The 14,879-nt window shown below is 42.9% G+C and overlaps 1 protein-coding gene across 5 annotated transcripts in view; it reads right to left on the reverse strand.

Moving 5' to 3' along the window:
- Positions 1 to 2,397: 2,397 nt before the first annotated feature.
- Positions 2,398 to 14,879, reverse strand: part of mrm2 (mitochondrial rRNA methyltransferase 2) — a 952,456-nt gene continuing 939,974 nt past the window's right edge. For all 5 annotated transcript variants that reach the window (XM_078240222.1, XM_078240223.1, XM_078240224.1 and 2 more), the window contains one exon: positions 2,398 to 4,446. In XM_078240222.1, coding sequence (XP_078096348.1) covers positions 4,288 to 4,446 — 159 coding nt within the window. In that variant the 3' untranslated portion in view covers positions 2,398 to 4,287. The remainder of the gene's footprint in view (positions 4,447 to 14,879) is intronic.

Genomic DNA, 14,879 nt, shown 5'->3' on the forward strand with positions numbered 1-14,879 from the left:
GCCAAATGGCCTCCTCCTGCTCCTATCTTCTATGTTTCTATGAATGTTGTTGGAGCTGTACTCATTCAGGCAAATGGAGACTAATCCATCACACTCCAGGATTGTACCTTGTAGATGGTGGGCAGGCTTTGGGAGTCAGGACATGAGTTACTCACTGCAGAATTCTCAGCCTCTGACTTGTTGTTTTAGCCACAGTATTTATATGGCTAGTCCAGTTCATTTTCTGGTCACTGGTAACCCACAGGGTGGTGGATTCAGCCTTGGTAATGCCATAGATTGTATAGGGGAGATGGTGTGATATCTCTTGTTGGAGATTGTTATTGCCTGGCACTTTTTTGGCTAACGTGTTACTTGCTATTTATCAGCCCAAACCTGAATAACTTCCAGACCTTGTTGCATCTGGACATGCACTGCTTCAGTATCTGAAGAGTTGCGAATAGTGGCGAATATTGTGCAGTCATTGGCGAACATCCCCACTCCTGATTTTATGATGAAGGGAAAGTCATTGATCAAACAGCCCTAGATGGTTGGGCTTAGAACACTACCCTGACAAACTCCTGCTGTGATGTCCAAGGACTGAGGTTATTGACCTCCAACAATCACAACCATTTTCCTTTTTGCTAGGTACCGTTCAGACTGATTCCCATTAAATACAGTTTTGCTAGGGCTCCTTGATGCCATACTCAATCAGATGCTACCTTTGTCAAGAGCAGTCACTCTCACCTCACCTGTGGAGTTCAGCTCTTTTGTCCATGTTTGGACCAAGGCTGTTATGAAGTCAGGAGCTGAGAAGCCCTGACAGAACCCAGTGTCAAACCCATTGCAAAGTGGCATTTGATAGTGTTGTTGAGAACACTTTCCATCATGTTGCTGATGACCGAGCACAGGCTGATGGTCAGTAATTGGATAATATCCCACATTCCTGGGTGGATGCCAGTGTTGTGGCTTGACAGGAACAACTTTGCTATGGGTACAGCTAGTTCTGGAACACAACTCTTCAGTATTATTGTCAGGATGTTGTCAGGATGCATAGCCCTTGCAGTATTAAGTGCCTTCAGCCATTTCTTGCTATCATGTGGAGTGAATCAAATATGCTGAAGACTGGCATCTGTGATGCTGGGGACCACAGGAGGAGGTGGAGATGTATTATTCACTCAGCAAATTATACAGCCTTATCTTTTGCTTTGATGTGCTGGGCTCCCGTTAGATTGAGGATGGAAGATACTTGTGGCACTTCCTCCTCCAGTGAGTTGTTTAATTGTCCACCACCAATCTCAATTGGGCGTGACAAGCCTGCAGAGCTTCAGTCTGATCCATTGGTTATGAACCACTTAGCTCATGTCTATTCCATGCTGCTTGGCACACTAGTCCTGTGTTGTAACTTCATGTGTTGTCACCTCATTTTTAGGTATGCCTGGTGCTGCTCCTTCCCTCCTGTACTCATCATTGCACCAGGATTGCTCCCCGGCTTGATGGTAATGATAGAGTGGGGGGGATATGCCAGGCCATGAGGTTGTGGATTGTGTTTATATAAAATTCTGCCGCTGCCAATGCCCCAAAGCACCTCATGGATGCCAAGATTTGAGTTAAGAGATCCATTCGAAATCTATTCCATTTAACACAGTGATAGTGCCACACAACACAATGGACGGTATCCTCAATGTGAAGATGGATCTTCATCTCCATAAGGACTGTCTGGTAGTCACTCTTATCAATACTATTATGGACAGATGCATCCACAACAGATAGATTGGGGAGGACAAGGTCAAATGGATGTTTCCTTCTTGTTGGTTCCCTCGCCACCTGTCGAAGACTATGTCCTTTAAGACTCATCCACCTCAATCAGTGGTGGTGCCACTGAGTTGCTCTTGGTGATGGACATTGAAGTCTTCCACCCAGAGTACATTCTGTGCCCTTATTACCTTCGTGCCTCCTCCAAGTAACGTTTGACATGGAGGAGTACTAACTCGCCAGCTGAGAGTGGGAGGATGCTAGGTGGTAACCAGCAGGAGGTTTCCTTGCCCATGTTTGATCTAATGCCATGAGACTTCATGGGGTCTGGAGTCAATGGTGAGAACTCCCAGGACAACTCCTTCCTGGCTCTACCACTGTGTGGACACTAGTAGGTACGTTCTGTCGGTGGGACAGAATATACCTCAGGATGGTGATGTTGGAAACTTGTCTGTAAAGTATGATTCCAGGAGTATGACTTTGCAAGCAATTGCTGCACTAGTCTGTGGGAGAGAGCTCTCCCCATATTGGGACAAACCCCCAGGTAAAGAGTCGACAGGGCTGGTGTTATTGTCGTTTCAGTTTAAAACCATGTCAAATAATTTTTATAAAGACAAACCAGGTAACTGGAAGGGCTTCATTACAGAAAAGAAAACATAAGCCAGTTGCATGTAACAGTGGATGTATTATAGAAAGGAAGTTCATCCGTACATGTTAATCTGCACAGTGTCCTTTTAATTAAAAACTTTGCTGTTCAACTTAAATAAGAGTCATTCAACAGTTCCATACTCTGTATTTTTTATTTGCAATTATTCAACCCTCAGGGAAAAAATCAGTGGCTTATGAACACTGCAAAGTTATCATAGAGCATCCATTCCATTCTGATAGGAAGCAGTGTTGATGACGGAGTCAGAAAATGTGCTAAACCCTTAGATTATTTCATTGTCTTTGTGGCTCAGTTATTGCACCAGATTTGACTCTAGTCTGTTCTGTTAGCTAATTTCAGCCAAGGTAGGAACTAAACAGCTGACCTCAGTGCCTTTGGGTTAGTAAAGAGAAAAGCAGCCAAGTTTTCTATGTGATCACTGTTTAGTGATGTTACAGTGGATAATGGATTATGCACATGTATAAATGCTGGATATGGGCAGCAGTGAGGTTTGGTTGTCCCATCTCAGTTGAATAAGATGCTGATACTTGTGTTGGGGGAGAAAACAGTATTTTAAAGAAAATCTTTCAATAGCGATCAAATATTGTTTAATTAAAACACTCATAATTAATAATCACCAAGGTTTGGTGAATTGTTAGCCTGGATTTCGAAGTCAACTACAATTCAGAAAAGGTTCTGACAATACACACTCTGCCCATGATTACTCTACACCTCGGTGGTATTTTACATGTTTGTTATCAAACATGGCAGTGGCTGGAATTTTCTTGGGATGATAAGGGTCACGCCCACAGATTGGCAAACTGTGGGGAATGCAATCAGTTCTGTGGGGGAGGCCCAATGGGCTCTTCAAGCATGTAAATGGCTGTTGGCCAGCCTTCCCGGTGGCTAAGATTCCCGGCAGCGGAAGTCTTACCAGAGTGCTGACTGCCAGTGAGAGGCCGGCAGTTCCTTATGACGCCAGCACCATCAGCAGTGGTGGCTGCTGGCAGCACCGTACCACATGAAGCCAAGGATCGCAGAGGGACCCCCCTCAATCCAAAGGTGCAAGGTGGACAGGGTTTGCTGGGCGGTCCTCTGAAGGTGCAGGAGGGCCCATGAGCCTCCATTTAATTCATCAATCACCATTAAAATGCTATGGGCTCAGGGATACTGGGTGTCAATAACTGACTTCCTACTGGGGGCTGGAAATTCTGTGACAGTCCCTTCTGCCCTCCTACTTAATCAGGAGAGGTTTTCCTGCCACCAGGAGACTGACGTAGGGCCCTCCCAAGGTTTAGTTGGCCCAGCTGTCACATAAAATCCAGTCCAGGGTATCTACCTTGTTATGCATCAAAGTTCACCAAACAGAAGTAGGCATGTTACCTTACAAGAGATCACACCAAATATATCTTGATGGAAGCTTGCGTTTGAGGAGTTGTACCAGCAACAGGGTGCCCTTATCTGTGCAGTACAGCATGATAGCTTTACAGCACAGCAGTTAAATACTTGCATTCTGTGACAACTGGTGAGAAGAGTTTTATCATTTCTTAATCATGTCCTTCACTCTGAAATCCTTCCATCTGAAAAGGAGGCATCTGTCTAGCTCCCTGCATGAAGAGGAGACCCCTCAAGGCAGCAATGGTATCAGCAGCTGTGGAGTTCACGCTCTGCTCACTCCCCTTTCCAGCTGCCAGATGATGAATGAAGGGGAACACATTAATTAAAATTACAACTAAAGCAAAAACAACTGCTCAGAAAACATATTAAGCAAACCCCCCCAGTGCAAATGTAACTAAATGCTGAATTGGTGTCTAATTGACACTATTGCGAAGCAAACTTCTTTGCAATGAAATAATGAACTGAAAATGGTTGTCCTCAATCACAAAAACGCAAGCTGCTTTCCAGTTCCACTAGGCAAATGTCTGGCGGCTGAAGAGGTCAAGGGTGATGGCACTGAGGAATGCTGGGATGCTGTTCTGATGGTGCAGGTGAAGGTTGATGAGCTCAGTGATGGAACTGGAGAAATCAGTCTCCAGGAGCTGCATCTTTGCTCCCAGGCTGTTGGCGGCCTGCAGTGAACAGAGAATGAAACACAAGTTAGTCACTGGCAAAATGAAGACGCTATTAATTTTAAAACATTTCCTTTTAATGTTTCCTTATTCGTTTTTTACTCTTAATTTAGGCTCTTCTTAAATGGCATAGACTAATCCTATAAGTATGTATAGAAAAGACACAATAACGGAATGCACTAAAGGTCTGTGTTTCTGTTAATAGCGGTTTCAGATGAAAGAAAATTATAGTTTATATGGCCACCAGTTCTAGGACATCATGGCTTACATTTTACAAGAGACACACCCAACAAAGTCACAAGCTCATATATCATACAGTTCTGGTCAAAACTGTTTAAGCTAAGTAATTAAAGTCATAAAAGTTGGATGCTTGTATTAGTTTTGAATTGGATGTGTATTGATGCATTGATTGGGGGGGGGGGTGTGTGGGGGTGTGGGGGGGGGGGGGGGGGAGAGGGGTGTGAGGATTATTTCTGCTTATGATAGTATTTCCAGGAAATGTTAAGTTGTCCCTGCACCCAATAACCATCCCTCCCTGATAAGCTCAATGCATTCTATGCCTGTTCTAAGCAAGAGGTCAGCCTTCCAATCCGGAAGCCTCCGACTAACCGGTAACCGAGGTCACCATCATAGTCAGATCAGCCTTCTCGAAAGTCAACCCACGGAAAGCGACTGGCCCGGATGGGGTATCCAAACAAGCACTCCGATCCTGTGAGGACCAGCTGGCGGTGGTATTCGCAGACATCTTTAACCTCTCTTTAACCAATCTGATGTCTCCATCTGCTTCAACCATCATCCCTGTACCAAAGAAAAGCCAGGCAGCCTGCCTTAACGACTATTGCTTAGTGGCTCTAATATCCATCATTATGAAGTGCTTCGAAAGGTTAGTCATGGCATAAATCAATTCCCACCTCCCAGACTGCCTGGATCCACTACAGTTTGCCTATCGCTCAACAGGTCATCAGCAGACGCAATTTCCCTGGCCCTAAACTCAACCCTGGAACACCTGGATAACAAAAACACACTAGTCAAACGTCCATTTATTGACTACAGTTGAGCCTCAACACCATTATTGCTACAAACCCATCTCCAAACTCTGTGGTCTGGAGCTTGGCTCCTCCCTCTGCGACTGGATCTTAGACTTCCTAACCCACAAACCGCAATCAGTAAAGACAGGCAACAACACCTCCGCCACGATCATACTCAACAGCGATTCCTCACAAGGTTGTGTCCTCAGCCCCTTACTGTACTCTTTCTCCACCTATGACAGTGTGGCCAAATTCCCCTCCAACTTGATCTTCAGGTTTGCTGATGACACCACTATAGTGGGTTGAATCTCAAACAATGGTGAGACGGAGTACAGGAAAGAGATAGAAAATCTGGTGAACGAGTGCGACGACAATCAATGTCAGCAAGACAAAGGAGATAGTCTTGACTTCAGGAAGCGTAGTGGAGGACAGTGGAAATGATCAACAGCTTCAAGTTTCTAGGTGTCCAGATCACTAACAACCTGTCCTGGTTCCTCCACACTGATGCTACAGTTAAGAAAGTCCACCAACGTGACTACTTCCTCAGGAGTCTAAGAAAATTTGACATGTCTGCTACGACTTTCACCAACTTTTACAGATGCACCATAGAAAACATGCTTTCTGGTTGTATCACAGCCTGGTATGGCTCTGTCCAAGACTGCAAGAAATTACAAAGGGTCATGAAGGAAGCCCGGTCCATCACGCAAACCAGCCTCTCATCCATTGACTCTGTCTACACTTCCCGCTGCCTCGGAAAAGCAGCCAGAATAATTAAGGACCCTACGCACCCCAGACATATTCTCTTCCACCTTCTTCTTTCGAGAAAAAGATACAAGTCTGAGGTCACGTACCAACTGATTCAAGAACAGCTTCTTTCCTGCTGCTCTCAGACTTTTGAATGGACCTACCTCGCATTAAGTTGATATTTCTCTACACCCTAGTTATGACTTGACACTACATTCTGCACCCTCTCCTTTCCTTCTCTATGTACTTTATATGTCCTTTGTCTGTATAGCGCGCAAGAGACAATACTTTTCACTGTATACTAATACATGTGACAACAATAAATCAAATCAAATAGGTCGAAAGCTATTCCTAGACAACTATTTGCTGCCAAGGTCCATGCTCTTTGGGCCTTGAGGAGGTGCATTGGAGTAGGGGATACAGATTGACTCTACTTTCCTGAGGAGGAGCAAGTGCCTGTTCTTTTCCATCTACGTCCACCAAGGGAATAACTCAGATCAGAGCACAACATGTGGGCAATGGTGGTACATCACCTCTCCAAAGTGTTCTGTTTTAGTCAGTTAGCCTGCTCTTCATGTATGAGTTGCGGCGAAACTGGAAGCAAGCTCACAGGTTTCACCATCTCTTGTACTTACTCTTTGATGGTTGCTGGAAGGTACAATGAAGCAGTCATAGAAATGGTTCATGAGCTTGCCAGAGACAAGAGGGCCACGCACCTTCTCAGCGCACTGTCTTCATCTGCAGCAAATGTGGCAGAGACAGTCATGCCAGAGTGGGCTTTGAGTTTCACCAGGCAATGCTTGACACAAATTTGACCACCACATGCAAATCATCATCTTATTAGATAGAAGGCTGGTACCCACACTTGCCTGTTGTTTTTTTCCTTAATGCTTGGGTTACTACTATCCACCTGTCCCTTGAAGCTCAAGTGGGTATAATCAGGGAAGATATCCATCAACTTTAGGACCACTAGACCAATTGTGCACGTAGTGATGTGCCAGTTATGGTCAAGTCTGAACTGGTTGATCTTCTTTGGCTTGACTGTTTCAGTCAAACCTAAGATTAGCCAGAATAGGCATGGGGCAAAGAGTAAGAAAAGGAATTTGTTTGCTTTGTTTACTATGAAAATTCATTGGAACCCTCAAGAACCAACATCTCCACATCATAAGACAATGAAAACTAGTGGAAGGTTTGTACCTCCATTATAACTAACAGAGACTATTGGTCACTGGTTTACAGTTTAGACATTTTTGGATAGAACGCGAAACAAAAAATCCAAATCCCAAAATATAACCACTTTAACCTGTCAGTGGGATCACCACTCAGACAGCAGGTCCTGGTCTGGTTTAGTAAATACACAAATTCTGCTTCTGAGCTGCTGTGCTGAGTATGAGGTTTCCTTATTGATGCCCTCCTTCCTCTTGCACAACATTTTATTTCGAACTTTTAGCATATTAACACTTTTCCAAATTGGACAAGATACAGCCAAATTACTTCAATTTTTTTCAAATAAATCTGAAATTCACCAAGTTGTGTCTAACCTTGGAGAATTAACCTGTTGCCACTTTCTGGAACAATTTGATGGCCGAAGTTTCTAAAAGCAAAAGTTAAAAAGAACATAACATTTTCCTTCTGAGCATTTAAAACGATTTTTCATGACCTCTTAAAACAGCCTTCATTGTCCCTGTATAATTCCCTTACTGAAAAGGCATTATCAGACCTGGTAATCTACATCTGGTTGCTGGAAGGTTCTGTAAAGCAGTTCTTGGGAGGGTGTATGAGCTTTAGTTTCCTCTTTAGTCCATGTGGAATGCTACTAGTTGCTGGCCACTTGATGCTCTGATGCATATGTTTGGGGAGCAGACCCATTGTTCTCAGTATCACCAGGCTTATTATGCAGGTAGGGGTCAGGGGTGAAAATTGCTCTCAAGTTCAAAGCTAAATTATAACATGACAGGTGAAGTGGGGCAGGGGTCACAAATATGAAGGAAGGCAAGGATTTGCAGCATATTGTCTTTTAATGTCTTTTATGCTGTCAGGATGTCTTCAAGTGTCACAGCCTGTGAATTACTTTTAAAATGTAATCACATATGGACAAATTCAACAACTAATTTGTACACAGCAAGATCCCACAATCATCAACAAGATAATTGATCGAATCTGTTTTTTGTTAGCATTGATTAAAGATCAGAAGAAATACCTGCTCTTTGAATGATACCATTGACTTTTATAGATCAGATAGACAAGTCTTCGCTTTAGAGTCAGTCTCACCCAACCACCAGCATGGCTGGCAGTGCAGTGCTTCCATGGCACTACAGTTAAGTGTCAGTCTAGATAATCTAGGATCCCTTTTGATTCAGGGACAAAAATACTGTGAGCTTTGCTTTGCATTTGATGCAAATTAATTGATATTCATAATAGCTAATTCCTGCACATTGTGAGTAATAGACGTGGAATTAAACTTTATTTTGCAAATAGACTTTGGTAGTCCGATTTACATTTCCAGTTAGTTGTCCAAAAGAACAATCCTATTCAAAGCCTTTTTTTGTGTCTCCATGGTTTGGTTGTGCAGAGTCAAAGCTCACAAACATGGCAAGAGAATAACTTTTGGAGAGAATAAAACTATCTTCAAACCACAGTTCTCAGTGTCACATTGCTGAAAAGGATTCAGAATCCGACTTGAGCAGCATGTAGTTGAACAAAGAAAAGATAAAGGGACAGATTTTTTTCGTTAGAACATTTTTTGTTAAAACATTATACAAAAGGAGCAGTTATCGGCTCCGAACACGATTCAGCTGCCTGCTTCAGCTCGCTTCAAGGACTTGAATGCTAAGACCCTGGAGAGTTATTCTGGTTTCTTTTTGCTATATTAATCTAGATATAGAGTAGCATTATAACAATGGTGAAGGATATTAAGCACTCACACCCAGAAATCGCCTTGGTGGCTTAGTGTGATGAGCTGGCACTCAGAAGATATCCAAATTTTACTGGCAGAACAAAACTGTAATAACTAAAGCCAATTTTGACTTGTGAGGGGACCAAAACCAGACGTCACAAATATGATGGTCACTATTATTTCCAATAGGGAATTTAGGAGAAACTTCTTTACTCCTAATGTTGTTAAAATGTGTCATCCACAGACTTGCTCTGTTGTTAGGCATTTTGAGACTTATGTTAATTGCAAGTTACATATTTGTCTTGGTTTAAGATGGAACTCAATAATGCAGGTAGCAGATTACACTCTCAATGCACCAGACTACGACTTTCAGAATGCAGCGTATGAGTCTCACCTATGAGACCAGTGACCATCCGATTCTGATGAAATCTTAACCTGAAATGTTAAATCTGCTTCTCTCTCCACAGTTGTTGCTTGGCCTGTGTAATTCCCGTAATTTGTGTTTTTATTTATAGAGCTGACCCTACCTTTCATAGAATCCCTACAGTGCAGAAGGAGGCCATTCAGCCCATCAAATCTACACCAACTCTCCGAGAGAGCATCTTACCCAAGCCCAATCCCCACCGTATCCCTGTAACCCCATGCATTTACCCTGCTAATCCCCCTAAACTACATATTTTGGGGCAATTTAGCATGGCCAATTAGGCTAACCTGCACATCTTGGAACTGTGGAAGGAAATCAGAGCACCTGGTGGAAACCCACGTAGACACGTGGAGAACGTGCAAACTCCACAGAGAAGGTCATCCAAGGCCGAAATTGAAACCAGGTTCCTGGCACTGCGAGGTAGCAGCGCTAACCACTGTGCCACCATGCTGCCCCTACCCACCCTCCTGTGGGTATGATTGGGGGGCAGAACTGTTCTCAGTAACACCAGGCTTATGCAGGGGTGAAAATTGCTCTCAAGGTCAAACCCAAATTATAACATGACGGTGGAGTGGGGCAGGGATCACAATATAAAGGAAGGCAAGGATTTGCAATAGATTGTCTTTTATGCTGTTAGGATGTCTTGAAGTGCCACAGCCTGTGAATTATTTTCAAAATGTAATTGCACATGGACAAATTTTCAACAGCTAATTTTTTTTACACAGCAAGATTCCACAAACATCAACAAGATAACTGATCAGGGAATCTGTCTTTTATTAGCGTTGATCAAAGATTAGAAGAAATGCTCCTTGAATGATATCATGGACTTTTATAGATCAGATAGACGGGACTTCGCTTTAGACTCAGTCTCACCCAACCGTCAGCATGGCTGAAAGTGCAGTGTTTCCCTAGTACTACAATAAAGTGTCAGCCTAGATAAACTAGGATCCCTTTCGATTCAGGACAAAAATACTGTCATTTAATGTGATCTTTTCGTTGCACTTGATACAAATTAATTGCAAATTAATTTATAATAGCTAACTCCTGCAGAGTAATGGAAGTGGAAATAAACCTCTCATCAGTCTACATCCTTAGAAATGCTTCCATATCCCACCCCAGGATTGTTCCTACATATTTCAGCCCCAGGAGTGCCTCTGTTCCCCACCTCAGGCCGAGAACATCACAGTCCCCAATTTCTAGAGAACTGGAAAATTGTCCTGCTCCATCTTAGGCCTGGTGTCCCACTTTTCTTTGCTGAATCTCATTCATGCCTTGTCTGCATCCTGGCCCATGATCTGGGCTGCCTTCAAACAGAGCATGGGAGATCTAGTTTTACAGCATATGTTTACATTTGTGGTATTCAGACAAAACATAATGAGCCTGGAATTCACTCAAACCATGAACTCTTTTCCTATCTTGAGCTCTGTAATTAACAATGAGGATACCCCGTGCGCTGTCTTTCGTATTCTTGTGAGAGTAAGTTACGGCTAAAAGCATATTGAAATCATGCATATATTGCAAGGAGGTTGTAGTTCTTAAGTGATTAGTGCAACACTGTTGTTGCAACAGTTTTATCCCCCTGGTGTTTGTTAACTGATTACAGTAATTACAACTTTATTACAGTGTTTTTAATTATTCATTGCCCTGGTATTACAACTTTTTCTAATTAATTAGGTGCAATAGCGACCATTTGAAATCCAATCCTATTTTGTAGCAGTGGGTGTCTGCCTGTTGGTGAAGCAGAGCAACAGCATCTTCCTCCGTATAGCTCCATTCATCAGACTTAAAGTATTCAGCTACCAAAGTGACAAATAATAATTTTGTTCGCCTCTAGAATTGACACTCTTCTGCTAGTAGAGCAACAGTGCAATCTTTTACTTCTATTTACACTAGAGATGTGTAGTCCTGCTCAGAGTGGATAGTATTATACAGCTTCAAAAAAAAGAGACTGATGTTAGATCACGACACCTTGCTCCATGGGAGTGTACCTGCATTCTGGCTGTCTGTGTTATACGGTGATCCCCAAAATGTCTATAGATGGGAACTTTACAACCTTGTAAAGTAGGATGCTACAAGGATTTGATGGTTTGAGTTATAAGGAGAGGCTGGATAGACTGGGACTTTTTTCCCTGGAGCGTAGGAGGCTTAGGGGTGTTCTTATAGAGGTCTATAAAATAATGAGGGGCATAGATAAGGTAGATAGTCAACATCTTTTCCCAAAGGTAGGGGAGTCTAAAACGAGACGGCATATGTTTAAAGTGAGGGGGAAGAAATACAAAAGGTTCCAGGGGGCACTTTTTTCATACAGGGGGTGGTGAGTGTCTGGAACGAGCCATCAGAGGCAGTAGGAGAGGCGGGTGCAATTTTGCCTTTTAAAAAGCATTTAGATAGTTACATGGGTAAGATGGGTAGAGAGGGATATGGGCCAAATGCAGGCAACTGGGACTAACTTAGTGGTAAAAACTGGGCGGCATTGACAAGTTGGAACGAAGGGCCTGTGTCCATGCTGTAAACCTCTATGACTCTATAAGTAGTAATGCCTTTGTATTAAAATAATGTACATTTCTCTAGCACCTTTCAGAACCTCAATATTAAGGCATTTTACAGCCAACGGAGTATTTTCCTGTGCAGTAGCTGTTGTAATATAGGAAATGCAGTGGTTAATTTGTGCGCAGAGAGATTCCAAAAGTAGCAATGTGATAAATAACCAGACAATTTGTCTTAGTTGTTGACTGAAAGATAGTTTTGGCCAAAACACCATGTAGAATGCCCCTGCACATCTTCAAAATTGTGCCAAGGATCCTTTATGTCTACCTGAGAGAGCAGACAGGGCTTCCATTTAATATCTTATCCAAAAGACTACACCTCTGACAGTGCAGCACTCCCTCAGTTCTGCGCTGGGTGTCAGCCTAGATTTTGTGCTTAAGTCTCTAGAATGAGGTTTGAACAAATGTTAGAAAGGGTTTTGAGCTCCATAACATGCATATTTCCTTAAGCAAATAAACAGCTGAACTAAATCGATCAGATCCCTTCTTCCAGTATGGGACTAAGCCTATAGGTGCATATTATTTTCTGTTGAGACTCTGGGATAGTGATACTCACGTAAAAACTTGTGGAAAAGCACTACTCTTGGCAGTGGGGGTGAGAAGGGTGAAAAAGGGTGGAATGGGAATAATAGTTCTTCCAAAACTCCGGCATCAGCACTAAGTAGCCTCCTTTTGTGCTGTATGATTCAACAATGAAAATAAATAAATAGAATTAAATCTGATTAGCTATGAGGTAATTCAATACTGTGCAGCCTATTTACCATCTACATACTATTGATCTCCAAGGTTTATAAAATAACTGCGACAGTGCCTATAGATGGCTTCCTATAGTCGGTCAGTTTTTGTGAACTGCAATCTTACAGCAATGTAGGAGCTAATGAAATAAAAAAATGCTGCTATTGATTTTGGTTTCACTCAGTCATTTCTGGTTCAAATCTTTCTTCAATGAAGCAGCAGTGGGAGTGATGTCACAACAGAAGTCTTATGTTCCAACCTGCACTAGGAAGGCAGAAGAGTGTGATTGAATTGATTGGGTAGGGAAGGCTGCAGCAAAGTAACAACAAACTGACTATATAGCAAAGAGCTGTCTTCTGGCACCGATATTTTGTGGCATATTATTTTCTTTGCTGCTGTCATATACCCTCAAGTCATCTCCAGAGGGTGTCTACTTTTATACCAGAACTGATAGAAAGCTATTCAGCCTGGCTTGCCTGAGATCTCAAGCAAAGGGTGTGCTTGTAGAGAATTTGGTTTGACCATCAGCTTATGGCCATCTATCAGCATTGACAATGCAACGCTGAAGCTTGTTGATAGCTTCACATATTTGAGCTCCACAATCACCAGCCACTTGACGCTAAAATCAGCACACACATTGCAAAAGCTGCAGCTGTTATGCCCCAGCTAAGTAAGAGAAGGTGGAACAGTAGTAACCTGACTGAGAATACCAAGCTGCAAGCCCACATGTCCAGCATGCTCGTCTACAGTAGTGAGACCTGGACAACATATGTAAGGCAGGAGAAAAGGCTGAACAGTTTCCATTTTCACTGTCTAAGATGTATCATTGGCATCTCTTGGCAGGAGAACCTCATCAATTCTGGAGCGTGCTAATTCCATCAACATACACTTTTACTAATCTAATGATGTCAGCACTGGCATGGCCACATTCATTGGATGGACAATAGCTGTATACCCTAAGACCTTCTGTACAGTGAACTCGCCACTAGGTTGTGGCTTCCTGAATGTCCTCCGCTACAGCAATGACACCTACAAGTGAGATATGAAGATAGACAATGATACTGACCACTGGGAGACAGTTGTTGACACTGTGACCTCCGGAGGCTGATTATTTGGAAGGACACTGTACAAGGCGGTTGAAATGAAAAGTTCAGCTGGTCACAGAGAGACCAGCGAATAAAGCACCTTCTCAGCCCACTGGCTTCCTCTGCAGCAAATGCGACAGAGATTGCCATGCCAAAGTAATGCTTAAAAAAGTTGACCACTATGGTGCAAACCATCATCTTGAGAGTGGAAAGCTGCCATCAAGATTAGAGTAGACGGATTACAAATACGTATTACAAAGTTATTTGAATTAAGATCCAGAATGGGTCAAATGGTCTAGTGGACACTGCTAGAATGGATGATTCACCAATGATCCCACATACGATATGAGGGAAAACCTTCTGCTCTTCTTCAAAATAGTTCCATGTAATCTGCATCTGATAGGGCAAAAACAGAAAGTGCTGGAAAATCTCAGCAGCTCTGACAGCATCTGTGGGGAGAGAATACAACCAACGTTTTGAGTCTGCATGATGCTTTGTCAGATGGGGCATTAGTTTAAAATCTCAAATGAAAAATGCCACCACTGAACAGTGCAGTGCTCCCTGCACTGGGAGTTTCAACCGAATTGTGCTCCTGCTCTGTCCAAGACTGCAAAAAATTACAAAGGGTCATGAAGGGAGCCCAGTCCATCACACAAACCAGCCTCCCATCCATTGACTCTGTCTACACTTCCCGCTGCCTCGGCTAGGCAGCCAGCATAATTAAGGACCCCACTCACCCCGGACATTCTCTCTTCCATCTTCTTCAGTCGGAAAAAGATACAAAGTCTGAGGACACATACCAACTGATTCAACAGTTTCTCCCTTGCTGTCATCACACTTTTGAATGGACCTACCTCATATTAAGTTGATCTTTCACTAACCCGAGCTATGACTGTAACAATACATTCTGCACTCTCCTTTCCTTCTCTATGCAAGGTATGCTTTGTCTGTATAGCACGCAAGAAACAATACTTT

Source organism: Mustelus asterias, chromosome 23 (assembly GCF_964213995.1).
Source record: "Mustelus asterias chromosome 23, sMusAst1.hap1.1, whole genome shotgun sequence".
NCBI lineage: Eukaryota > Metazoa > Chordata > Chondrichthyes > Carcharhiniformes > Triakidae > Mustelus > Mustelus asterias.